The sequence below is a fragment of the Zootoca vivipara genome, chromosome 4 (genome assembly GCF_965207765.1).
Source record: "Zootoca vivipara chromosome 4, rZooViv2.hap1.1, whole genome shotgun sequence".
Lineage (NCBI taxonomy): Eukaryota > Metazoa > Chordata > Lepidosauria > Squamata > Lacertidae > Zootoca > Zootoca vivipara.
Window position 1 is genome coordinate 24594735 of NC_142587.1, and position 27651 is coordinate 24622385.

A 27651-nucleotide genomic window follows, 5' to 3' on the forward strand; every position below is an offset into this window, starting at 1 on the left:
TTCCAATAGGAGGCTACACCCGTATTAGTAATGCCCTCTAGCAACATCTGGCAAAATTCTAATACCGTGTTTCTCCAAAGACACCGTCTTATATTTATTTTTCCTCAAAAAAACACACAGTGGCTTATTTTCAGGGGATGTCTAATTTTTTAAAATTAAGTATGGTACAGTTTAACCTACAAGGTTAAACTGCCTATCACTATGGCTTATTTTCGGGATATGGCTTATTTTCGGAGAAACACGGTATACTGTTCACTTAATGTCACTGCATATTGAAACGCTCTGGCAGCCAAATGACAGGCGTAAGACAGATACTGCTGCACAAAAACACTAAACTAAAATGCAAGATGGAGTTTGCTTGTTTATTTTAAATTCCAATTTGTAAAGGTCCCTTTAGAAACGAAAAAATACAAACACAAGTTAAGCACAGAGTTTGCTTTTAGTTCAACACCTTCTTCATCCATCAATTTTACCCAAAATCACAAAAGTAATATTACAAAGCTTTCGCAGTGCACGTTTACATATTCTGCATATACATCTATTCACTCTTCAAACAATGCATTTCCATTGAATTTGGCTTAAAAAACAACAACACAGCCCCTACATCAGGCTGGAAATATGTAACATTTTAAAGCAATGTGTTTTTCCTCTTAAAAAAAGGAAATATATTCATGTTAGACGAGTAACAAAACATGAAGCTGAAATATATTGACCAGACAACATTTCAACGAGTAACAGTTTTTTTTTAATAATTCACATACATAGTAAAAAGGTGCCATCATGCAATTCTGTGAGCTATGGTAAAATAGCATGCATATCTGCAGCAAAGCAAAAGCAAAAAGTGCCCCATTTCTGCTTTCAGTTGTATACTAGGAAACAGTTTTGTGAACTTTATAATACAAAAACCTAACCCATTTTTTTTAAAAAGCAGCAACCCAAATATAACTATGAAACAAAACGTATCAAGAACTATACAACCACTACTTACTGCATTTATTAGTAGTTCATTTATTAACTTATTAAAAGAAAAGCCACTCCTTTTGAGAAGCGCGGAAATAGATTGCGTCAAATGCTTTTACTGTCACCACCCTCTCCTTGCATAGTCTTAGCTGGCACTGATATTGCTTACCATAGTCTCAACAGAAATATCTTAAATCAGAGAATTTTTACTTTCCTAATATCAAAAATGAGATTCTTGCCACAAAATTTTGTTTTAAAAGAGCTTAATTAAAGAGAAAAACAAAAGTTCTAAAGTACAGTGTTTATAAGCGTAGGAAAAAAAGTACAAAACTAGAACTCGTCATAAAAAAGACCAAACATTCCATTGAAAAAGCACCTATTCGTATAACTAATGGATTCTGTGCATGCAAACCCAGAAGCATAAGGCTATCAAGTGTCAAATTCTCTTAAACAATGTGTAAAAACTGTTACTTGCTGCATCCTTCAGATTATACTGCCCCCCCAGGCAAATTACATTGCTTAGTAGTATTTTTTCCAAAATATGTTCCGACACCCACAAAATGTGGTATTGACAACTTTAGGAACCGTGATAGAGATACATTGTACCCAAGACAGTATTATCATATTTCTGTGCAACTTTAACAGAATTGGAATGTTCAACAACGCTGTTAAGTTCAGGAATACTTTCAGCAGTGTCCCCAAAACCATGGTAATGTCCGTAGTGCAATGTATCTCCGAGATCATCCACCCATGATGGCCTGCTTGACACAAGGCTACTTGGGCTTCCATTCAGATGCAAAGAGCCACACATTTCTGAAGAGCCGTTTACAACCTTCTCTGGTTCCTCAACACTATTGCCCACATTGACTGTATGTTTATTAGCAGAGGCTAGTGCATTAGATGCTATCAATGTTAGGCATTCTTCGTGCCTGGCACTCATTCCATTGAGCTGGGCTGGGGAAGTGAAGTCCAAATGTTCATTGACGATATGTCCATTTGTCAATGCTTTCAATATGGAGTTACTGCAATTCATATCTGCATCAAGAAATAGACCAGTCACCACAAGTTGACTTGATCAAAATAAAAGTTATCTCCCATTTTACTGAAGTTTTATTAAAAGATTTCCAAATTAAGGTCAAACCAAACCCAGTAGTCTCATGCTTTAGGCAATTATTTTTTACTAATACACCTTAGAAACAGAGGTGTCTGGTAAAACATTTTATAAACAAAATTTCTGTACAAGGTGTAATTAAAGTTTACATACTGCTGCTCCAGGTAAACTATGCTCAAAATGTTAATCGGTTAAGATCACAATCCTACACATGCACTTATTTGAAAGAAGCTCCATTGAAGACAATAGAATTTATTTTTAAGTGAAGATGCATAGAGGTTGTATATAAGTGCATTTCTAACAGTTATGAAAGGGGTCATACAAAACTGCAAGCAATATTTTGGACAATCGGAGAAAGAAATGGTCAGATGTACTTCTTAACTAGAATATAAAACTCCCTACAATGAAATACAAACCAAACGTGTGAGTAGACTGGAATTTCAAAGCATTAAAGGTTACGCCAATATTAATTAACTCTGCTTTATTAAATTTCAGATGAGCACACAGTAAAGCAGGCATATAAAAAGCCTTATGCAAATGCAAGAATGATTATGCAACATGTCATAAGATCAGAACTTATTTTATATCAATTTTATATTTAATATTGGACACAGAATGAATCTATGTTCTTCCTTAGAGTGGAATTTCAAGAGTCGGTACAATCTAGCTGCAAAAACGCCATGAATGGCCACCACAAAATGTAGAGATCTGGTGTTTTAAAAATTTTTCGCAACAAGCCAATGGTCTCTTTTCTCATTACTCGTTAGTGCAAAATAATAGTTTTCTGTAAACATTATTATCTCATTAGTTATATATATTTATATATTTTTTAAAGTAGAAGTTTCTATATAATGGGACTAGAAGCAGCAGGACATAAAAATATCAATTTGGAAAAAATAAATTAAATCACCAAGGTAAAATATTCCCTTACATGTAAAAAAAAAAAGGCATTTCTATGTTTGACAAGTCAGTATTTTACATGGATTCGAGGGATGATCTTTGGGTACATGCAGAAGTTCACGAAAAAATGAAGGTGTTTTTGCCTCATAGCTCAATTTCAGCCTTGTTTTGGCAAAATGCCATGTTTTAACAATATTAACCCCCCCCCCAAAAAAATCATTCCCCAAAGGGGAAATAATTTGGCATACCAGTATTTTGTATCAGTAAGTTTAAAAGAGGGCACCATCTGTTAGCAGAATGGAGGAAGATTTTTTTGTGATTCTCCAGTTCTCTACAGCAGATGTGGGGGGACTGTATTAGATACCGTGCAAAATCGTTGGGCACTATCCAGTTGTGACTCAGCTAGCAGAAATGCTCATACAATGAACTTTCCCTTCCTCTCCTTTCCCTGCAGCCATCCAAATTTGCTTTAGAGTTGGGGGACACTCAAACAGTTTGTGGGATGGAGAGGACAGCAAGGGGAAATCTGTTCACGCAACACTGAGCACCATCCATTAATTCAATTATAATGGAAACAACTCAAGTTGTTACTTAACCGCCTTACTCAACAAAAACTGCCTCATTAAAGTTTGTGTAAGGTTCATGTAGGCATGTTTCTAATGACAATATAAACACTTGTGTTGAATTTACTGGGACAACACAATGTGAAGAGTTACAATTAGTTTTCTATTTAAAAAGTAGTATCAAGGGTCATTAGATTCTGCCCCCTTCCATTTTATACAGCAATGACTATAACCCAATCCACTTTATGTTCCTATACACCAGAGATGAGAAATATTCTCTCCAGAACAAATGTGCACGTTAACACATGCAAAAGTGCATCAATAAGTCATTTAAAATGTAGAACTACCACCAGTCTGAGGTTTAACAGATTTGGGCTGATCCAGAAAGCTGTGTGGAGCATGAAAAACATACTCGATTTAGAGAACAGTGTGCGCAGTCATCTCCATTCATCTCAGTGGAAGCTGAAGCAGCTCTGCACATTGTATGCTCTTTGCATGCATTCGGCAGCTTTCTCCACTGAAGTGACTGAGGAAGCCCTTAGGAGAAGAGATGCACTTTCATGCATTTCCAGCAGCCCTTGAAATTGGAAGAGTGACTAATGACTGGACTTCCAACAAAGGAGTATGAATAGGATATTCTTCATGGGTTGCAAATAGTAACTAAAGTCCCGAAGCATCCATTGACTATCAATTTAGTTGAATACTAACAATACAACCAAGACATAGATATCAGGTTGGATCCCTCAGTCCACTCTGGCAGCTTTAATAGCCCCCCCCCTATGTTCCAAGGGATAGGGGACCCTGCTAAATGTGACAGGCTGTGGTATGCCCCTCCAAGTAAAATCTGAAAACCAGATAGAGGGACTACGTTTTGGGATTCCACTCCCCTCTGCACCACATTCAGGAGGGCCCCCCGACACTCAGTGGGACACTTTCAGGGTACTGTCATGAGCAGGACTCATGAAACATGCTTGCCCCAGGACCCATCCCATTGTTTTAATGCACTCAGGCTACCTACGAAGCAAAACTAGTAGCATTTGCCAAGTTAAATTTACAATCCTATACACTGATCAGATGATTACTAAGGCAGTGCAGCTTTACCTTTTTAATTACAATAAATAATTGCTGCATTAATCAAATGCTGAATATTCTTCCAAGAAGCAAGTAGGATCACCTCTGATCAAGGCCCAAGGCATGCAGATCTCTACACAGGAACAATCATGGGATCATCTATCTGGATCTGTCATCAACATCTTCCCTCATATCTTACATCTTCTACAAAACTGATAATTTTGCTATTTTTTAAAAAATCTTATAAAGGTATTTTAGCAACGCAAATAAGTTTTAAGGCTTTGGGACATGTGCAGTAAGATTAAGTTAGAGATAATATGCATACTGATTCTTGCAACGACAAGGAGTCTGCATTGCAGAAACTGTGTATATGTCAATCTCTTTGGGTCCAACAGAACCACTCTTCTGCATGGTATCTTCAACCATTTGAATGCTGTTGTGGTTAACAGGAAACTGTCCACTCCCACCTGATATAGCAGGAAATTCTCTATCAACATGCATATTGTCAGCATCATCTTCAGTTCCTCCATTTATCACAGATATCAGACCACCAAAACTCTGACCTGTTTAGGAAAAAAATGATTTAAACTGGTGAATATTTCTTAATTTAACTACAGTAACATTTTATGGGTGGTATTTAATGCTAGGCCTACTCAGACCAGCCCCTTCAAATTAATGAACACCCCACTGACTTCAGCAAGTCTACTGGACGAAACCGTATCTTTAACAACTGTAGATAGCATATAACTCAAAGGGAAAAGTAAACTGGACAGGAACATTTTGAGACAGTTTCATTGGCATGGTTGAAAATAGTTCCAAGTTCATACAAGTTTCTTTACACAACAGTGGACCACATGGCACAGGAGACTGCGGTCTACAGCAACTGTATCATGGAGCATGCACAGCATTTGGTTTTATGTTTTTAAGGTAGGAGAGAAGGATGCGGGAAAATAAGAGTTCTTCTGTAGACAGAGGAGATTTGGGGTTGTGTCTGTTGCTGCAACACTGGGGTTGCACTGGTAAAAGGGGCTTGTTTCCTCTCCTTCCCCCATATGCCCCATCTGCTTGAGGTTCCCCAACTAGATTTGAGGGCAAATGGGGGAACTGGAGGAAACCAGGAGGTTCCATTGTTCATACAGCAATCTCTTGTGACTGTAGAGCTGCCACCTCCAAACTTTTTTTTTAAGCCAAGAGCAGTATGTACTGAGTAGTTGAAAAAGATGTGTGAGTGCACAGAGACCGCAAAGAACTACCCTGGTTTTCCATTAGGGCTGAATTGGGCCTCTGCATTCAAACCACTTTCCAGCCAGTGACAGAAACCCAATGGCTCACCTTCAGTCCTCGCTTTCTTCATTCCAACACTGTTCATATCTTCAAAGGATCGTTTTCGACTTATGCCTCTACCGAAGAGACTGGGGCTAGTATTCTGATGGGCCCCGTTTAAAGTGCCATTGCTATAGAAATGGTTCAGCGGGCAGTTCTGGAGGTTCAAGAGCAACTGAGCACATTCCTGGAAGCCCTGGGTATGTGCAAGATCTGCTGCTGTCAGGCCACTGGCATTTCTCAAGCTGCACAATACAAATATATTGAATTATACCCCATAATAAATATAACCTGGTGGTTGCTGCTGATTCTACTAAGGTGATGAAAATTTTGCAAATTCCCATTAAGGGTTTTAAATTATCAAATGGTATATTATGTAACTAATCCCTTAGTACATATCTGTATTCTAAACAAAGTTTGGGAAGCAGTACAATTAAGTATCATGTGACACAAAGTAAAAGCTTCCTATTTAAATGTCTGAAAAGGCTAAAATTTCTTGCCTATGGTCTGAAGTATCTGAACACTTACACAAACTTCAGACTTAATTCGTCTTATACTAATTAATTTGATAAAATGAATTATCTGAACAAAATAAACTCAAGAAAATTGTTATAGAATAGTTGTCCATGGCATTCTAAAATCTAACACCACAAAAATACATCGCCGTTCTTTCTAATCATAAAAACTAGGTATGCATGTGCAATAAATTCTTTTACATATATATCCACATATATTGCTTTATTTTGCTATTGTGTTTTTTATTAAGCTCACAGCTTATTTCAAAATTTGTGACATCATAAGTAATGTATTATTCACTATTTTAGCCCATGATCATGGGAACAGAAGAGTTTTATTTGAACTTCTAAAACTGAAAGATGGTAAGACAGATGCAGTTTAAGTTGAGGAATTCATGATTTGCCTTGACGATAAAAATATTTACATAGTTTCTGTCTGTCACACACATACTCTAAAGGACAATCAAGTAGTAACGTACAAAATAGCACAAAAGACTAGCAATGAAATATTCACTAGGAAGTCCTGGAAGAATAATTGTAATGATGCATGAGCTTCTTTTTAGCTATGTAGCTAATTATCTGTGAATAGGTAGATGGACCAATGAAACAAGATTTCAGTGTAAGAATGTAGCTTATCTGCTAGATGAAGTTAATTCAGCATATAGCATGTATTTCGACGCTAAACAATCTAGTGTGCGACTGAATAACAAAAAAGTTTTTTTAACAAATGGGGCAAGCTATCTGAACATAGATGAGGGTTGGCATAGGGTTCAATAGAATCTACTTTCCTCACTCCACTTGCTCTCTCCAGTCCTGACTTCCAATGGAACTGCTTGGGCACACCTCCCCTAAAAGCACTTGGCAGCTCCACTCCTTCCTAGGCCTGAGAGTTACTTGGGCCACTGGGTGGAAGAAAGAGGGCTCAGAGTCCCAATCACCTATTACACACAAAACTGTGAATGGAGGGGCAGTGTTAGATTATTGTCACCACATTACGGATAACCAGGAGGCAGCAAACTGCCAAAATGGCAACAAGACATAGCCTTGGGTCTGACTTTCTACTTCAGTCCCCAAGCCTCCATGCATCTTTTAAAGCTGTATTAAAAGCTCCAAATATGAAGCAAATAAATGGCGGGAAGATAGAATCAATAAAGTGGAAACTCATAGTTTTTAAGAGAGAAGATTAATAAGGATATTAAATCTTAATGATTCAACCTTAGGGAATTTCCCTGCAAAAAAAGAAGAGGAGTGTACAATTTTGTGAAGGACATTTTATAAAGCAAAATGTCACCCATTCAGAGTGGCAAATAAAAGCTAACCCAGGGCCCGCACTAGCACATGCTAAAGCTTGGAATAACAGGAACAAAGGAAAAAGAAGAGAATTGCGTATGTTTTTCAAAAGAAAGCTGTTCTATTTTTCTATTCACCAAAGCCACTAAATTTAAAGGGGGATATGTGTGAGATCTAATTAAGACTTTCTCAAAGCTTCCTTTTCTTATAAACACCTAGAGACTTTCATGTTTTCTATTAAGGAAGTAGTACGGTATCTGATGAAAGCAATAAGCTTAATAGTACTGGTATTTGGGAATTCTGAGAAAGGCAGCTGCAAGAATCAGCAAGAGGATATTCAAGAACAGAATAGCACAGAAGTTTATTTGCCCCTCTACCAAGAATTAAGGCAGTTTTTATTATTTCAAACCTACCCAAAGAAAATAGGAATATGAATATAAGGGAATTCTGCATGTTAAAAGAGTGATTGGTTTGATCTAAAATCTTGGCCCTTAACAAAAAAGCAAAGACGCCCACACTGTATTGTGAACTTGATCACTAGTATACAGATTAGCCTGCTAGTGCAAAAAATCTAGATCATTCATTAACTTGTAGCAGGCCTTGAGACCTACTAAAATACATAACTTTGTGTTACAGAAAAAAAGTCAAGGTCCAGAGTCTTCCTGTTCATTTTTGAAAAATGGTCCTGCAAAATGATTCCCTTTTTGCTATCATCCTCATTTCAATGCTATGATACACCTGGTTAGCTTCCCTCAATATGTTTTTTTACGTGAAACAAATCGTAACTGGTAGTAATACATAACTCTGGAACTAATTTGAGCTTTAAACCGGAAAGGAAGATACTTGAGCAAGAGCACAAAGGTTTTATTCATCAAGAATAATTCGTGAAATAGAATTGAAGTCAGAAAAACAGAAATCAAGCCCTATTGAAATGTTGCACCTAGATGGCCCTTCTACCCCTCATGAAATAGTGCAAGTCTGCAAAGACAATATACAAAGAGTGACAAGTTAGATTGCAAACAAGCACAGAAGTTAAGACTTGTCCTGCTGATGTTAACTTCCGTTGCTGCTGCTGCAATCAGAGATGGTTATATGCTTTAAAAAAACAAAAACAAAAAACACCACCACCAGACCTGTAACCTATAATCTTAGATGGTGGGAATAGAAGATCTCTTTAATCTAGGGCTGCATAGGACATATTTCAGAGTTTACTGAGATAAAAACAGCAATACTAAAGTTCAGAGGTGGGGGGAGGGGCAAGAACTGTGTCCTTCCAAATGCAAAGGGTCAGTGTGAACAAAATTAGTAATCCAAATGCTTTTGGCGTGAAGTATCTGAATGTACATTTATATCATACATGATTAAACTTCATCTGAGTTAAATTCTTTATCTTCTGACCTTTAACAGTGATGTACATGTATACCTTTGTTTGTAGTACTAAGGGTAACATTCATAGTAGATTTCTCCCCCTTTGTCTCATCCATTTTCCTCTTGGGCAATGTGCTGCTTCCAGAATCTTCATTACTACTGATTAGTCTTGACAAGGAGTCTTCTCATCTGTGGATTTCACTCTTCTTGTTTTGAGTTTCCATTTAGCTATGTCACCATGACATCCATTCTAGGGCCATGATTCATTTGAGACTGTTGTAATATTATAAACCAACTATTAAAGGATGGCAGTGATGCAGCATACAATCTTTTAGTATAAATATATTGCAATCTTGCCATAAAGATTCATGGGCATATCAGACTCCAATTGATCAGTCATCAAGTAGATATTCATTGACTACAATAGGAATTTCAACCTTATCCTAAATGCAAAGTTAACTTTCACTGCAGGAATCTAAAGTGCCAGGAGATTGCTCTCTGTCAGATATATATAACTACTGCTTCTTTTCAATAATGTGACCTAAGGAAAAGGGTAGTCCATCCTATACATGTGGTCAGATAATCGATTTTTCAAGATAATTCCAACAGGATGAACTGATTTAATGGGGGGGGGGGGAATACAGAGAGCAAACACTTAAGAGCATCAACCTAAATTTTTTAATCACCTTGCTAATTACAATAATTGAGGGATGATTCAAATTTCCAAAAAGTATCCCTAGGAGGCTTATAAACATACAAATGTGATAGGGGGTCTACTGAGTTAATTTTCTGAGTTGACAAAAGGAAACTTGCCCCTAGTCTTTTCTTCCTTGCAATTTTGCATCTGGCCGATTGGGTGGAGGGGAGGGAAAGGGGAGTTGAATACCGCTCGCATCCTGAATGTATCATCCACTTATAATGTCACATACTTTGAACAAAACATAGGTCTACTTAAAACTCTAAAAAGGGGGGTTAAAAAGGTCTAAATTTAAAAAACCCTAAGTTGAGGTGATTGCCACTTTATCTGTAGCTTAAAATGTTTCTTCATTAATGCCATGAGACAATCTTAAGAAAATAAAACCTCAATTCTTAATGTAATATGCCCATTTAAAAATAGTCAAACTTAATATATTGTTAGTTTGCATTTTTTTATATATAAAACTGTAATTAGGGTAAGCAAAAGCATGCAAATCTATATATGCTATATCTGAATTCCTAGATTAGCATTAAAACCAATCACCGCAACAAATACCTCAACAGTATGCCTTGTGTGCAGAAAGGAAGCGATACTGAACATTCAATGCCACAACTGTAAGGTTTTCGGAGAAGCACCTGTGGCAGTTTCAGCAGTTTCTATATGGAATGCTCCCCCTTTCTAGGATTACTTGAAAAAATCAATTCAATTCGAATTACGTAGCTGTAAAACATTGACATGTGTAGTTTTTATAGTTTCAGAATCTTCTCTTTGATTTAAAAAAAAACGGGCAATGGTGCATAAAACAGGAAACTTACATCATAAGGGATCACATATTTGCAGGCAACATTAAGATTAAAAGTTATATTAACATACATAAAGTGCAGTAGCACATAATTATTAAGCCATCATCATGTGACCACCTTAACAATGAGACAGTGCGCCTGACTCAAGCACGGACTCTCAAGCACGGATTTTCATCCTGAAGCCCATTGTAATTCTGTCAGTTCTCTGAAATGTAAACATGATATGTACTAGAAACAAATTGTCAATTCATGGCTTCCGTTACTTTAAATTTTGGTAAATTGCATGTAAAGAGAATTACCAACTATGCCTACACAAAAAAGGTAGCTAATACATGGGATTAAAGAATAAAACTCTTGCTACAGCACTGCAGAAGTGAACAAGTTTTTTTTTTCCACAGGCTCCTCAGACCCCAGCCTAAGACCGTTAAAGCATTAAATAAATAATAATAATAATAAGATAAAGAAGCTAAACTGAAAGTTTTAACCCTTTGGCATCCAAAAATAGAAAGTACAACAAAATGATCTTGAAATTGTGGCGAACGGATAACATGAGACCAATTGGGGAAAACTTCACTAAAGAGTTGCTGCAGAAATGTACTGCATACATACATAATTATGGTGCCATGCTTTCATTTCACATTAAAAAACTTATCTACATTTTGTCAGCATGAGGATTATTATATTTCTTCTTTGCTTCCGTACTTTGCTTTACAAAGATCTTCAAGTTTTGATATCGAATACGCAGATATGGTGAACTGCTCACCACTATATTCTCCCTGCTTCCTTCTTCTAACATATCGTAGTCTAAGAGCCTTCAGAAGTTTCCTACACTGTCGCCATAAAGCTGAAATAAGACTGCAGGCAGAATTTTAAACTGTTTTCTTAAGAAAAGCATTTCCCCACTTTAAAAAAACATTCAGTGAGAAAGGGAGCACAAAGCTGTGTAAAGTAACATTGACTAGTCCTAATAAATGTATTTTCCTCCAATTCCAATATTCCTGAACCCGTTGTATATGCGTTTTTAACTACTCCTGTACAAAAGGGGAAAGAGATTCCCAATTCTTTTAGTCTGCCACTCTCCTATAATATAACGGAAATCACGGAGCTGACAAGAATTGACATGCTCAGGTTCCCACAAAGTAAAAAAGATGGCCTTTTGGCCCACTGGTATGTTACCCTGAATCAGCTATAATTTAATATTTTGCAAGTTTGCACTTTCTGTGTAACCTAAGTGTTACCCTTTCTTGTGGGATTTTACAAGTACTTACAGTACTTCGATATGATGAAGAAACATCCAAGGAGTGTATTAAATGAGACAAATCAATAGTTTTTTCAGGTGGCAATATCAAACATAGCCAAAACACAAGCACTGTTAAATCTTGACAAAGTGACTACAGAAACAAGAAGCCTTACATTATGTAAAGCAAGATGCTGTTCAATCCAGTCCCCTTAATTGGGAATTATTTTGAAGCATTCTGGATTTGTAAAACGTCATTTACAAATAGTCTGAAATGAAAATACGGAAGATGACCCTGAATGTTGCATTTACTCTTTTTAAAAGCTACTGTGCATTTTGGATCCAAGAGCTATCCTTCTCTTACTAGCTAGCAAGCTTTAAATAACCAAGTTAGGTAAAGGTAAAGGTACCCCTGACCATTAGGGTCCAGTCATGGACGACTCTGGGGTTGCGGCGCTCATCTCGCTTTATTGGCTGAGGGAGCCGGTGTACAGCTTCCAGGTCATGTGGCCAGCATGACAAAGCCACTTCTGGCAAACCAGAGCAGCACACAGAAACGCCGTTTACCTTCCCGCCGGAGAGGTACCTATTTATCTACTTGCAGTTTGACGTGCTTTCGAACTGCTAGGTTGGCAGGAGCAGGGACCAAGCAATGGGAGCTCACCCCCTCATGGGGATTTGAACCGGCGACCTTCTGATCGGCAAGCCCTAGGCTCTGTAGTAGCTAAAATGCAATTTCTATTAAAAAAAACCCTAATATCCAGGCAAAAATTTAACAGGTTGCCTTTTACACTGCGCTGGAATGTGTACTTTGAAAAAAAAAATTAATAAGACACTGCCTTTCTGCATTAAATGTTGTCTATGGAACTGGAGGTTAAGTAACAACACTGCTCACGTCTACTTTTACATACCAAACAAGAGGAAAAATTACAAACATTTCTAATCTTCCTACCAAAATATTATTACAACTTGCAGGTATAGTGTATTCGTGCTTTGCATGTAGAGACAGAAGACAACCTTGAGACTTCATAAAATCATATGTAAAGTGAAGATATAATTGGGAAAATAAAGAATGGCTTGGATTCCACAGAAGCCCCAAGAAAATATATATTGTGGGTGCTTACAGAACCAGCCTCTGATAAGCAGAATGATGAAAACTGGCTGCATATGCTTATCTTCCCTACAAACCAATACAAAAGCTGATACATTGAGGAAGAGAATTGAAATCATGGATTCTATGGGTGAACACAGAGGAATGGTGGAATGCACCAGCTAGGGAACCCCCAAGTGAAGAAGACTTAAGTCCAGGGATTGGTGGTGGGATGATGATGAGTGTTCAGAGGGAGAAGACTGGGAGGTGGTGGTGTCAGAAGCTGAAAAGCTAACAGGGTTTAGTGACCAGAGAAAGTTTGTTGCAGAGAAGCTCAGAATCAGAAGCAGGGGAGGAGGGAAGCCAAGAACCATAGATGAGTTGGGCTGGTGAAGAAGCCAGAGTGCCTCTCCCTCCTGCTGTGCCAGCCCTTCCCCCGGTCTCCCAAGATCAGGAAAGGTATGAAGAAGAAAAGAGTGTGCCCGCAGTCTCAGATTGTTTGGGATGGACCTGGTAGAGGAGCCTTAGACAGTTTGGGAAGGGGGGGGCACAACTGCTTCACCTACTGAGAAGAGCTGCTGTGCTCATTAGGCATGGCTCCTCTGAGTAGACCTTGTTTCGGGCTCACTCCTGACAGCTGATGTAATTCACATCCACCAAAAAGGGGAAGTGTAACTTTTGTGCTAATTACTTTGCTAACACTAGGCCTAACAATGTTTCTTGAATTTGTCACAAAAACTGAGTTCAGTTTATAAATGTAGATTAAAAAGATGTAAATTGAAGCTGGTTTAATCCTGCTAAGGTCATAGAAGCAAATCAGGTAAGCTAGTAGAACAGAATGCCCAAAAATTATTTTGGGTATGTCTACCTTGTGCAAACATATTCCATTACCTCTCCTCTTTTGGGGACCCTGAATCTATTTATGGTCCTAAATCTTCACTTGTAATGGAAAAATAGTGCACATTTCTGCCTTCTATTTAATAGCTCTATATAAATGAAACTTGTTAGTCAGCTTTATAGCAAAAGAACTGTAATGAGCCAGCAGTATTTTGCAGACCACAGCGATTCCTATTTAGTCTTGGACTCAATCTTGTGGTTGGCAAAGCCCACTCCAACTAGTTGTGAACACATGAACTTTTCAATGAAAGGTACTACATTCATGACTCTAGAATTCTGTGTAGAAAAAAAAATCTTAAATCTTATTTGTATAACACAATTTATACTGTTACAATTACGTATCTGCAGGTTTTATATATAGATGCAAGTTGGTTGCTTTTCATGAGTACAGGTGTGCTTTGGCATTAGGTAGAAATTGTGGGTTGGGGTACTCTCCCCTTGGATTCCTGTTCTGCGAGACCCCTTTGGATTCCCCTGTGAGACTATGGGAACCTGTTGTCATATATATATGCACGCAGGTTAGGGTGCTTCTTCTTCCTCCCTGGGATACCCAAGAGTCGAGCCAATTCATCCTGTCTCATCTCTAGCATCTTTGTGCTAAAACCTAAAGAGCTGTTCACAAAGGAAAACTTGTAATTCCAATAGTCCTTCATCAGAAATTTATAATCCAGCTCAACTGAACTGCTGTAGCTCTGAAGTAGTCTATATAGATGAAACAATCATTCAATTACCTTGAAGTACTTGAAGATGTGATGAACAGAAGATATATTGTAGTTATAACTAAAAGAATTTATATACCATCTTTCATTTCTAGAAGAAATACAAGATGTAAGAACCTTGACAGAGACTGCAGGAAAGTGATAAGAGTTCTTCTGTTTAATACTACACACACTCATTTACCTAGATACATACTTCAGCTATCTTATAAAAATGTAGATTTAAAAAACTATTTTTATTGACTTTCACTGAATGTTACACTAGAAAGGCAAAAGAAAACATGGCACCAAAATTGTACATGTGCTGGTACAAGATTAAATATGTAAAATGCACAAATATTTGTCATTATGCAGTTCTCAAATCAAGTCACTATTATGTATCCACATTAAAAAGTTACACCTCAAACCTTTTACTGATATGAGGACATTAGGACCACCTGCGTCCCTTCTTCTCGTGTCCCTGCACACTGAACCAAAGTTAAAGGAGCAACCATGTTTATATCTGTTGGGTATAGAGTGCACAGAATATGCTCCAGCTAAAATGAGAAGGTAAAATCCAACAAACACATCAAAATATTTTCCACTGGGGTACATTTAACATTGCTGTCTATTAAATATACACAACTCAAGGGATCTAACTTCAGCATTATGGAAAGCAACACTTTCTTATTTTAATCCCCTTATTTCAGAATTGCTAGGCGGTTTTTATTTTTTTTAAAATAGGAATTGATTAAAAATTTCAGACTAAGAGCTTTCCATTCCCAATTAAACTGGCAAAAATGTTATTAGTAAAACATAAAAATGCTAAAGCAAGCAAAATATTCATGCTTTAAAACAGTATTTCAATGATGAAATGTTACTGTAATGTGAATTTAACATTACAAGATTTCTCACCATGAAAAACACAATGAAGCCTTGGGTATGTGTTCATTTCACACCTAAGGGTGGATGTGCATTACTGTATTCTATTTTTTTAATCCATGTTTCCAAAATGACAGATTAATATATCTGCCTATGCAAACTAAGTTATATGAAAATACTAGAAATGCATTTTGTCCAATCTTTTCTTAAAATGTCAATATTTTAGATATGGTTAAAACTAAGCTCCAGAGAAAACCAAGGTCAAATTCAGTGGAGGGATTCTACTGATATACAGTATCATAATACGATTTACACATTGCAAAAGCTATTTTCAATAGCATTACTGAATATTTGTGATCAGAACAAAGTTAGGCAAGACAAAAAAGTATGGAGATTAAATCTTAACACATTTAAAGTGTTATATTTATATTTTAAAAAAACTCACTTATTATCCTGTGCAATGTGACCACCTCTTAAACTTCAGTTTTCAAAGCGGATACCTATATTGCCAATTACCTTGCAGTAACTAATGAGAACATCTTTATTTTCAACATCAAGATCTGAAAACTAGAACCGAGAACTGAAACTCTCATATCGTTCTAGTAGTGCTCATCAGTTTTTCCAACCACCCGCCTATGTATAGCCCCTTATATGCCTTGGTTACGTAATGCCTGGCATATTTATGATACTATACAAATAGTTTGCATTACTACTGCTACATCAAAAGCAAATTGAAATGTTCGCGGGTAGATCAGTAAATTTATTATTATGACAGTAGGCATGAAATAAATGTTTGATTAAAAAATGGTTGCTTTGCATATTTGGAAGTTTTAGTACTTTCAGATATCACATTATTGAAACAATTTAATTCCATCTGTTTCCATGCTTGCCTAACACAAAACTGGTTGTTACCAAACACCATTGTTCTAAAGAACTGTTCCCTGAGATGAGCAGGTGTATACATATATAACCCAGCATGTAGGAAACTCAAGGTGCTTTGTATTAAGGGGTTTCTAATGGTCAAAACCCAGACAAAATTAACATCTATTTTGTGACAAAAGGGGATAGAATTATGGAGCCTGGAATAATTTTTTAAAATTAATCTGAGTAACCTTACAGCAGTTGAGTCTGATGACTTATCTGTTGAGGATTTATCGTGTTCCGAAACTAAAATAGCACAGAAAGGAAGAAGGGAAACTAAGCTTGTGTTAGAAATCTACTTTTTAAATCAATCATTGGTAAGAACAGACACTTTGCGCATACTCAAAAGTTACTTGCCTATTGCACTTTATCACAAATCACTGATGATTTGATGACTGGGGACCGAGTGTTGAAATTCCTGCATTGCAGAGGGTTGGACTAGGTGACCCTTGGGGTCCCTTCCACCTCTACAATTCTATAATTCTATGGGGTCAAGATTGTGGGCCTAATGGAGAAACTAACAGGAAAAAGCCAGAGAAAAGCTAAACGTATTAAGTTGGCATGAACAATGAGTGCTAGTAAGTGCTCTGCTTGATATGTAATGTCTGAAAGTACAGCAAATATAACTATTTAACAGCAACTATATTCTGAAACACAGTTCTTACAAAATACAATAATTTTGCTTTATATAGGACACAAAGTCTTATTTTACTTTCCCCAATCATTACTTCAAACAACTTATCTTGCACAGCAAGTTCTATATCTTTCTGATATTTCCATTTTTTATTGTCAGATTTGCTATTTAAGATAAAATTTTGTCCTCCAATTGAGATGTGGCTCTATTCAGGCATCCGCATTTGAAAACTTCAGTATAATATTTCATGTCTTTATAAAGGGTATACACAGGGTGGGGGGTGGGGAGAGAAAACTTACCAAGTTTCAGGTAAGACCAAAGATTTTGGACAGGTCTAAAGATTTTATTAGAATAATTCAATGGAAGACCTATGAGATATATACACTTTTTGAGCAAGACCATTGTGTTGAATAACTTTATAAAATGTGTAAGAGGATTTAAGGTATCTCTCTACTGAGTTTCAGTATTAGCCGATTTATTAAATGGAAACCAAAGGGTTAAACAAGCAGTGAACTTTTATTGCACTAAACTCAAAGGAAAGTTTATACTTCAGATTAAGATACAAAGTACTATTTAAATACTAAAACTAGCTGTAAGAGAAAAAGCTAATGTCATTTATATTATAAGCCATACAGCTTATACTCAACAGTTCTAGGGAATAGTGCATCCAATTTGTCCATGCGGTATGTTGCCATTGTTTGTGAGATTTTCTGAATGTTTTGAAGAACACAGTACCTTTAAAGAAAAAGTTAAAAGTGCAAGAACAGAACTTACTACGAAACACTACCAATCCTACTAATGTGCATACAGTACCTAAAATTCTATTCTAACAAATAACTAATTGGTCTGTCATTTTTAAATATAGCTATAGACTCTTAAATACTTAATAGCTTATTCTACAAAGTGCAATTAATAGTGTTAACTTAAAAATGCACTCTTTCATAGATGACAGACATTGATTTCATTTTTGGCTGCAATGCTATGCACACCTGCATGGGAGTAAAAGGCCACTGAACACAGTGGAACTTACTTCTGAGTAAATGTGTATAGGATTGCACTGTAAAATGTATAAAGTTACAAGACATGTTAAAGGTACAATACTTAGCATAATTCAACATGTCTAATTGAAATCATCTCGATTAGTTGCCTGTTGTTCTGCTTTTCTCAGTTAATACCTGAGTTTACTGCTCTATGTTAGTTAACTAGACACACAACTACTCAAAATATCTCCAAACCTTACTTACTCTATTTGAGCTCCGTGAGCCACAAGGGCACTTATGGACTCCATACTACCAGACCGGGCTGCTTTGTGAATAGGAGTTTCACCAACATAATCCTGGGGGAAAATATATAGCAGATTAATACCAAATATGTATAGGTTAAAATAAGAATTCTTGGACCGAAGACAAAAAATGGGTAATGACAGATTAGCAAAGCAACTTGGACTGTACTATAGGACAGATGTGCAAATATTTGACCAGAGGCAGGTAGAACATGAGTCATGTAGACTTCCAGCTACGTATCATCATACCACAGCTGATACAGCCTATGGTGACTATTTTTTATACCTGAAAAGCAGTATATATTTGAAACAATAAAACTACTGCTCAAAGAGTTCCAGGTGTCTTGAAGCATCAACTTCTGACCACTTATTTTGGACAAGCTAAAATTTCCATCTATCTCTTGTCTTGACAGCACCACAGTTGGTACGTCAAATGAAGAGGATAAAAAACACTTCAACTCACTGGGGTCACCTATACCTTGTACCTCAAAAGTGAGGAAGCTGGAGCACCCCCAAGCTACAAACCTGATCCTTTAGAGCAGTGATGGCCAAACTTGGCCCACCAGCTGTTTTGGGACTACAATTCCCATCATCCCTGACCACTGGGTGGGATGGTGGGAGTTGTATCCCAAAACAGCTGGAGGGCCAAGTTTGGCCATCACTGCTTTAGAGGAAGTGAAACCCCATCCGAAACAAGTTGAAGATCATGTGAATATTGCCCATTCACAATATTGTTATCTTGTCTAAACGGAGTCTCCATTTCAGCCCTCATCCAGTCCATAACCATGGACTATAGTAGTTTACAACACCACTGTGTCACATGGATATGATGTAAAAGGGTGTGTATACCCTGTTTCTCATATTTTAAGACATACGCATAAAATAAGCCATAGCAGGATTTTTAAGCATTCAAGGAATATAAGACATACCCCGAAAATAAGACATAGTGATAGGTGCAGCAGCAATGCCGGCCACAGCAGGAGAAGGAAGAAAAAAATAAGACATCCCTTGAAAATAAGCCATAGTGTGTTTTTTTGAGGAAAAAATAAATATAAGACATGTCTTATAATATGAGAAACACGGTAGCTTGGTGTCATCTGCAGATTGATGAAACCTCAGCCCTCACCAGATAACATGTCCTAACCATTTGATGCCGGTACTGAATGGCACAGGAAATGACAACCATGGGCCAGTGCCGCAATGATCCCCAGCATCACCTTCTGAAAAGGTCATTCAAGCAGGAGCAAATCTACAGAGACAGCCTATCCAGAATACTGAAATACAGTGGTACCTCGGTTTATGAGTGTAATTGGTTCCGGAAGTCTGTTCATAAACTGAAGCGAACTTTCCCACTGAAAGTAATGGAAAGTGGATTAATCTGTTCCAGACGGTCCGCGGAGTACTTAAACTGAAGCGTTCATAAACTGAAGCGAATTTTCCCATTGAAAATAATGGAAAGTGGATTAATCCGTTCCAGACGGGTCCGCAGAGTACTCAACCTGAAGCGTACTTAACCCGAAGCATGGGTGTAATTGGTTCCGGAAGTCTGTTCATAAACTGAAGCAAACTTTCCCATTGAAAGTAATGGAAAGTGAATTAATTTGTTCCAGATGGGTTCGCAGCGTTCGTAAACCAAAAATTCATAAACCAAGGTGTTCATAAACCAAGGTTCCACTGTACCACTCTCAAGGATATATTCAAATAACATGAGTCACAAACCAGAAAATCTTATGAGTGTACAGTAGTTTGACAATTACAGCATAAGATTAGAGAAAACCCCCCAAATCGATACCTGTTTGTTTATGTTGGCTCCTGATTGAATTAACCAGATGAGGCACTGAGGATGTCCTCCAAAAGCAGCAATATGGGCTGGTGTTTGGGCAAAACGCGTTGTACAGGCATTAACAGTAGCTCCCGCTCTCACTAACTGCATTAAACAGTCCAGCTTTAGAAAGAAACAAAGAACAGAAAAAGCACGTTTAATTATACACATCACTTTATTAACCTTGTGTCATATAAACAGCTCATTGTATTAACCTGATATCACACAAACAGTTAAAAGAATCTGTGGCCAATTCCTGTTCACCATAAAGCTTCTCAGATATAAAAATAAGCCATGGTTTGTCATTACAAGAACATAACAAAATATATAACTTACTATAACTTTGCATGTGAAATCAGACTATTGTACATATTTATGAAATTTACCATATATTGTTTGTGTGTTTGATTATGATTTGTATGTTAGTTTTAATGCTGTTGAAATTCCCCTAGGGCCAGGGGTGGGGAGCTAGATCTGTCTGGTAAGACAGATCCTTATTCCCCATACCCCTTGTGGGCCAAATGTGACAGGGTTTTTTTTGGGGGGGGGCGACACACTGAACAGCACATCATCAGGTGATGGCAGCACTTCAAAGAGCTGAGCAGGGCTATCTGCAGCTGACTTCTGCAGAAAAATTGAACTTGAACTGAGCACCTACCAACTGCCAGTGCTCAGTTCCAGCTCCACTTGGCTGTATTATTGAATTCATCATGTGGAAGTTAGCAGTGCAGCAGATTCCAGGAAGCTAGAAGTGAGCATCTGCCAGCTGGTATGTGCTTAGGTGAGAGACTCAATAGCACAGCTGATTCCAGCTGGGTTGCTCTCACTGCCAATGAGGTGGCTACACTTTGGCAAGGGAGCCTTGCTGTCACTGCCAATCAGGAACACACTTTAAGTCTCTCACTTGTGCACTGGGAGCCACATTTGCACCTGCCCCTCATCCAACACCACATATGACATCAGGTGTGTTATGGGGTAATAAAAGACATTCTAAACAATAATTTGAGCTGGCCAATTCTAGGAAGGGAGGGGCGATGGGGGCGCCCCGTCCCGGGCAGCGCGATCCCGAGGGCGCCATTGCAGCTGACCACCGCCCGCGCTGGGCGCTTCACCCCCGAACACACGCCACTCCCCCAGAACGCGTGCCAGCACTGCCCCCGCTTGCTCTCCGTCCCCGGTGACGGAGCATGAAGCTCCGCCACTGAGTCTCTGGTACAAAATATACCGGTACACAATCGGTCAAGCGGTTTCAGTGAAATGTGGATACTAACAGACATGGCCACTAGTTTTCATTTATATATATATAAATATACAGTATTTAGAAGTAGAACCTGCAACAAAATGCCACTGCACCTCCCGATAGCCTACAGCTGACACAGCAATTGGGCCTGCATTGGGCTCAATGCTATAATGCAGGAGTCAGCAAACTTTTTCGGCAGGGGGCCGGTCCACTGTCCCTCAGACCTTGCAGGGGGCCTGACTATATCCCCCACTGACTCTCCCCTCCCTTCTCCACAGCACCAGACGAGCCCTGGTGGCTGCTTACCTGTGCCTTGCGAGCGGCAGGGGCTGGGACGATGAGTGACGTGAAAAGGCTGGCCCTAAAGTGGCGCTCAGCCAATTGCGGCTCAACAAAGGCCAACCCCCGAGGCTTCCGGTTGACCGCGCCATCTTTGCTCAGACGGGGGTCCGATCAGCGGAGCGGACCTCGGCGCTTCAGAGGTGGAGGGAATTGCTCCAGCGAAGCAAAACCTCCTTAAAAGCCCCAAATCGAGCTTTTTGGGGACGGATTTTGCCTGGCGGCGCCAAAAGCGGGCTCTCTCCTCCCCGGATCGGCTTTGTTTAAGCCCCCGAGAGCGAGGAGGTGAACCGCGGCGGACAGGCTGACACTGCTGCTCTGAGAGCGCGAAGCTGTGAGTCTGGGAAGTGGAGGCGGCCAATTCTTCCAAGAATAATTAGCAAATGAATAGACTGTGAGTAATTTGGATTGTTTGGAATTTAAATTAAGGCAATTTGGATTTGGGAGAGAGGGGGAAAAGAGGAAGCCACCCCCCCCATGGTAACATAAGAGACAGTAAACAGAAACCCGAAGCCGTAAACAGAAGATCTTAACTTAAAAGGATCCCTCAAAGGCATCAAAGAGAATCTCCCCTAAATGCAGGGTGAAAGGGGAGAGAGACTGTGATTGTGAGTGCCCTGCAGCAAGAGGTAAAGACTAAGAAAAACCTTTCTTTTCCTCGGGAGCCGGCAGCCCAGACAACCCAGTGAGTTGATCAGGATTTATAAGTCAATTTTTATTTCATTGTATTTCTGAACTTTGTGGAAATTCTTTTTTGGTTTAAATGTTTGTGAAATGTGAGTTCGAACTTTATTGTCAATAAGACTTGAAGAATGCAGCCAGCTTGTTAAAATGGAGTCGAGAAAATAAACTGTGATCATATTCCACCCCACGTGACAAGTTTTGACCTTGGCAGGATTGAACTACCGGTATGTCAACAAAAAAGTGTTCCCCTGAGTTCCAGCGGTCTGTTTTGACCTTAATGTAGGAAACAAGAATAGAACTATGTCAAGAGGAGAAAAAACGGCAAGAGTTACAGCAACAATTTCAGATGGTGATGGCAGAATATGATTTTCTAGAAGATGAAGCTTTTGAAACTGAAAAAGATGAATGTGAGAATGACAATGATGGTGACTGTGATTTGGAAGAAAAAGATGAAGATGAGGACTGTGATGATTCAACACAAAATGAAGCACACCACGAAAAAAATGATGACTTTACTCTACAAAAAGTTGGATGGAGTGCCCTGCATTTGAGGGGGGCACGATTGGTATTATTGGAACTCCAGAACACCCACAGGGAAGAAGGAAAAAATATGCAGAGAAGAGAAGAAATTCAGGGGTCTTGTATGGTGGCCTGGATGGCAAAAGACTGTAAACAGGGGGTGGGGTGAAGGGAAAGTGATGTTGTGATTATAAGGATGGATTAACAGGTTTATAACTGGTCTGCTGATTATGGAATTTGCTGGATTGGGGGGGTGGAGCCGGTAATCGGGGATGTAAGGTTAAATTGAGAATAGTTATAGTTTTAAAAGTGAATGGATTTTGGAAAAATGTGAAAATATGGAGGCTTATAGAGGGAGTAAAAATTAGGCACGGGAAGATAAAATGGGAGTTTAATTTTTCAGTGATTTGAACATTAGGTGAAAATGATAACAATTGATTTATAAGTTGTATAAGATTTAAAGGTGTATTTTTATAAAGTAAGAAACTGTTAAAGATGATAAAAAGGGGATGAAAACCGGGGAAGGGGGGGGGAAGCCCACAAAATATGGTTTTACAATTATGAATGTAAGAAATATTTTTTCTGTTTTGTACTGTTCTTTTTCTCTTTTTTTGCTCTTTCTTTTTTCTCTTTTTTCCTATTTCAATTTTTTTCTTTTTTTGGTATGACAATAGATGGTTGGATGGATGTCCTCCTGCGTACTGCCCTGGTTTGCTGGAGCTCCCTGGTGGCAGGGGGGGGCTTTGGGGTCAGGGGAGGGGGAGGAGGACAGAAATCCAAGCATAAAATGGACCATCTCTGACTGTTCACCTACATGGGATACTTCTGTGGCAGGGGAGGATCCATGTGGGTGGGTGGGAAGGAGGTGGAAAAGATGTTTATGTATGTACCGTTTTTTTTTTTTTGCAGTTTGTAAAATTAATAAAAAGTATGTTTAAAAAAAAAAAAACAAAGGCCAACCCCCTTCTTCCTCTAGGCAGGGCGGGGAGAAGCCAGGAGGAGGGAGGGAGGAGGCACTGCCACGGTGTGTGTGTGGGGGATGGCACAGTCCGAATGATCAGAATTCCCACGGCGATTCCCAGACTGTCCGTAGGCCGGATCCGGCCCCTGGGCCTTAATTTGCTGACCCATGCTATAATGTGATGGTAGTGGGGGCTGGCTTCAGATCCAACAGATATTGGATATTCCACTGGTGGCACTTCCACCTGCCTTCGTGTTCTACAGGCAGAAATGGGAACTCCATGCCACTAGAATGATGGCAGTGTCACTTCACAGGCAGAGGCTGGAAGGCCTGGCTGAGGGACTCCACTACCCAGTCCAACCCATCCCTGCCTGGTGCAGAAGGGGTTTCAATTGCAGTATTATAATAAGCCCTATTAAAATCTATTTTCACCCACCCTACTTTGGGAGAAAGTAATTTAGTAAACACATACTTTGCTTTGGAACACAAACTGATAATTGTTGCCAGTTAGTGCTGTTAACATGTTTCCAATAAGATCACAAAGAAATGTCTTACACAGGGAGTAATTAGGCTAAAAGCACTACATACTGTTTATTTCCTCTTATTTATTTATTTGCTATTACTTCTTATACTATCCTTTATCTGAGGATGATAGGGCAGTTTACAATACAAAAACACAAAAATATGTAACAGCAACAAACAAAAACTCTCTCTCTCTCTCTCTCCCCCACCCCAGTTTAAAAGACCATACATTATTTCAATATGGCCTAGGAGAAGATGAATGTTTTTGCCTGGCGCCTAATAATATCCTAGGGTTTCATCTTCTTGGCAAACACTAGAGGATGACAAAATGAGAGATGAGGAAAAAGAAACATTACAAGAGTGGGAGAAAGGAAACAGAAGCTGCAATAATTTAGGAGCAGGAACTTGGCATGCTGTGTCAGTTTATAAAGTTGTTTGTACTTGCTTACACTCACAAAGGAATTTTATTTTTAACCATTGCCTATTCTTCTGGTTGCATCCAACTAAATTCTACTAACAGTAGGGATCTACAGAAAAATGTATCAGAACCATAGAAAAAGCTGATACTGCTAAGAAAACCAGTGTACAACATATCAAAGAGTCCTGATTACTTTAATCTTCGTCCACTATCAGAGGATCATTTCTCTGTAAGATTTATTGTTGCCAAACATAGGCAGAGGACTGGTTGCAGTCAGAACACTCCCTTTCTTCTAGGACTGAACAACTTTGATGCTATAACAAATACATCAGTGTCAGAGCAAACTGCGTAGGTGTTCAAGAGCTTGAACATCACAAACAGGTGGCTGACAGAGTTTTTAATAACAAGTGGCAAACCAAAGCGGAAAGGTGAGATTAGGTTTTTACAATGAACTCAAGAACACATCTACCCAATCCCATGTGTAGCACAAAGGATAACCAATGGAAAGCAGGCAGAAGTGGAATCTAGCAGTGGGTGTAGTTCTGTTTTCTCTACTGTGTTTCTCCGAAAATAAGACACCGTCTTATATTTATTTTTCCTCAACAAAACACACTATGTCTTATTTTCAGGGGATGTCTTATATTTTTCCTCCTCCTGCCGTGGCCGGCATTGCTGCTGTGCCTATCACTATGTCTTATTTTCGGGGTATGGCTTATATGGAGCCGCCCAGAGTGGCTGGGGGAACCCGGCCAGATGGGCGGGGTATAAATAATAAATTATTATTATTATTATATTATTATTACTGAATGCTTAAAAATCCTGCTATGGCTTATTTTATGACTACGTCTTAAAATAGGAGAAACAGGGTAGCTAAGAGAGGAAGGAGGTCAACTGTGATTCAGAATTCGGGTGGCCAGATGTGGACGATGGCAGTGCTCCTTTAATAGTTATGTAGAACTTGCTGAGATCTCTTCTACACAATTATCCCAAGACGCAGGAGCCCTCTCCTCTTCTGAATTTGATTCAACAGGGGAGGAATTTGCAACCCAACATTTGATGGAAAGGGGAAGAATATGGAAAGAAGGTTGCCACTATTACTCTGTTGTAGTAGGGCAAACACCACAGCTCTGCATAGCAGCCAAAGACCATGCACAAATAAATACTGGACAAGTATGACATATAGGTGGGGAACCACCTGTGGCCCTTCAGATGATGCTGGATTCCAACTCCTATCAGCTTCAGCCAGCAAGGCCAAGGTTAGAAATGATGGGAACTGTAGTACAGCAGCATCAAGGGAAGACTTGCGACAATAAAAACCGGAAGTTGTATATCAATAATCAAAGAACCACAAATACTTTTATGCTTTCCTGGCTTACTTACATTATCGGAATCAAGATGGGAGGAAAGTGGCTGAAGCAACCAAATGTGAAGATGCAAGATTCACAGAGAGACCATCCTAAACAGGAATACTCCCCATCCGTTGTAGGTTTTCACTAGTAACTTACAATGCTGATGGGAATGCCTGCGGGGGGGGGGGAGAGGCATCTGTGTCCCCTTGACAGCAAGATAAGGTGAAGTCCATTATGTAGCAATGGACTTAAGAGTGTTGTTCTTAGGCGTTCCCTTAGGTACAGAGAGTTCATGCCTTACTAAATCTCTCAATGCTTCATATTCTCTTTTAAAATGTGGGGGTTTGGGGGGCGGGGTTGTTGGTTTGTTATTTTTATTTTGACTATATGTATGTTGTGGTTTTATATTTTGATTTTGTTCTGTGAACCGCCCACCTCCGAGTGTAGGGCGGTATATACATTCAATAAATAATAAGTACTGTATTCGAAGCCACAGCTGAGGCTCCTGCATTGCAGGGAGGGGGTTGGACTAGATGACCGTGTTTGGGGGGGTTCTCTTCCAACTCCACGATCCTACGGACCCCCCCCCCCAAGGTTAAATATACGGCTGGAGAGCCAGTTTCGCAAAGCGCCGGCTGAGGCAAAAGGCCGGGGATAACGCTTCACACTGCCGAGGCTGCCGCCTACGAGGTTTGTGCGAGGCCGCTCAGAGGTCGCCGAGTAACGGGGCTAATGCTGCTCGCCGCCGGGATCTGCTAATTCATCGCTCTCGGCTCATTATTTAAAAATAAAAAAGGGGGAGGAGAACCCACACAGGCCGGCTAACGGCGCCGCCTCGCCTGCGCTGACTGAACGCGAGCAAGTGCCGCGCGCCACTCCCCCCTTCCCAACGTTTCCAAGGCACCTTCTTATTCCTCTGCAATACCACCCCGAGAGGAAGTTAACGGCATGCGAGGGTTTTTGTTTAAATTTATTATAATTTTATTATTCTTAAACAAAGACACGCGCGCGGGCGGAATGGCGGCAACCGCCTCCTCTTCCCCGCCCTCCGGTGCGAACAAGGCGGGAGAAGCGCTCTAAGATGGCGCCGGCGCGCGCCCACCGGCCGTTGCTCCTCGCCAGCAGCTCGAGCCGTAGAACTCCAGCCCCGCGCGCGCGACGGCCTGGCGCCGCCTGAGGAAACGGTCCCCCTGTCTCTGGTCTCTCTCTGTGTGTGTCTCCCCCGCCATACCTTTCCAAAATGCGCGGCCCAGTGGATGGGCGTCCACCCGTAGAAGGAGTCCTCGGCTGCCAGGTTCTCTCGGGGCGCGCTCTGCAAGAGGGAGCACAAAGCCGGCAGGTCCCCGTCGCGGCAGGCGCGGTGCAGAGGGAAGCGCAGGGTCAGCAGCTCCTCGCTGGAGAAACCCGCCTCCGGTCCGGATCCCAGCGACATGGCGGCGGCGGCGCTCGAGCCACGGAAGAACCGAAGGCGCCCGGCAAAAGCTGGCGGGTGGTGGCGAGGTAGAAGCCGCCGTGCAAACAGCGCAGCTCCAGCCCCGCCGACTGCCGCTGCTGTGTG

The 27651-nt window shown here is 39.7% G+C and overlaps 1 protein-coding gene across 3 annotated transcripts; it reads right to left on the reverse strand.

Annotated features, from left to right (window-relative positions):
- Window positions 1-343: 343 nt before the first annotated feature.
- ANKRD10 (ankyrin repeat domain 10) lies at window positions 344-27651 on the reverse strand. 3 transcript variants are annotated; one of them, XM_088667568.1, is made up of 6 exons: window positions 27325-27651; window positions 20032-20184; window positions 18202-18293; window positions 5938-6173; window positions 5086-5168; window positions 344-2026 (listed from the first exon to the last, which is right to left on the reverse strand). In XM_088667568.1, the coding sequence occupies exons 1-6, from the start codon at window positions 27523-27525 to the stop codon at window positions 1538-1540; spliced, it is 1254 nt and encodes a 417-aa protein (XP_088523694.1). In that variant the 5' UTR covers window positions 27526-27651; the 3' UTR covers window positions 344-1537. The 3 variants fall into 3 exon arrangements, with proteins under 3 accessions (XP_088523694.1, XP_034970961.1, XP_034970962.1); XM_035115070.3 differs by having other exon boundaries at window positions 344-1995; window positions 5073-5168; XM_035115071.3 differs by lacking the exon at window positions 5086-5168 and having other exon boundaries at window positions 344-1995.

Excerpts from the sequence above, each read along its gene's own strand:
- ANKRD10 (XM_088667568.1), bottom strand. The coding sequence starts at position 27,525 with ATGTCGCTGGGATCCGGACCGGAGGCGGGTTTCTCCAGCGAGGAGCTG. Across the intron at positions 20,185-27,324 it reads GGGCCGCGCATTTTGGAAAG|CTGGACTGTTTAATGCAGTT; the intron begins GTATGGCGGGGG and ends TTCTTTCTAAAG. Across the intron at positions 6,174-18,201 it reads GCTCACGGAGCTCAAATAGA|CTTGAGAAATGCCAGTGGCC; the intron begins GTAAGTAAGGTT and ends TGTATTGTGCAG.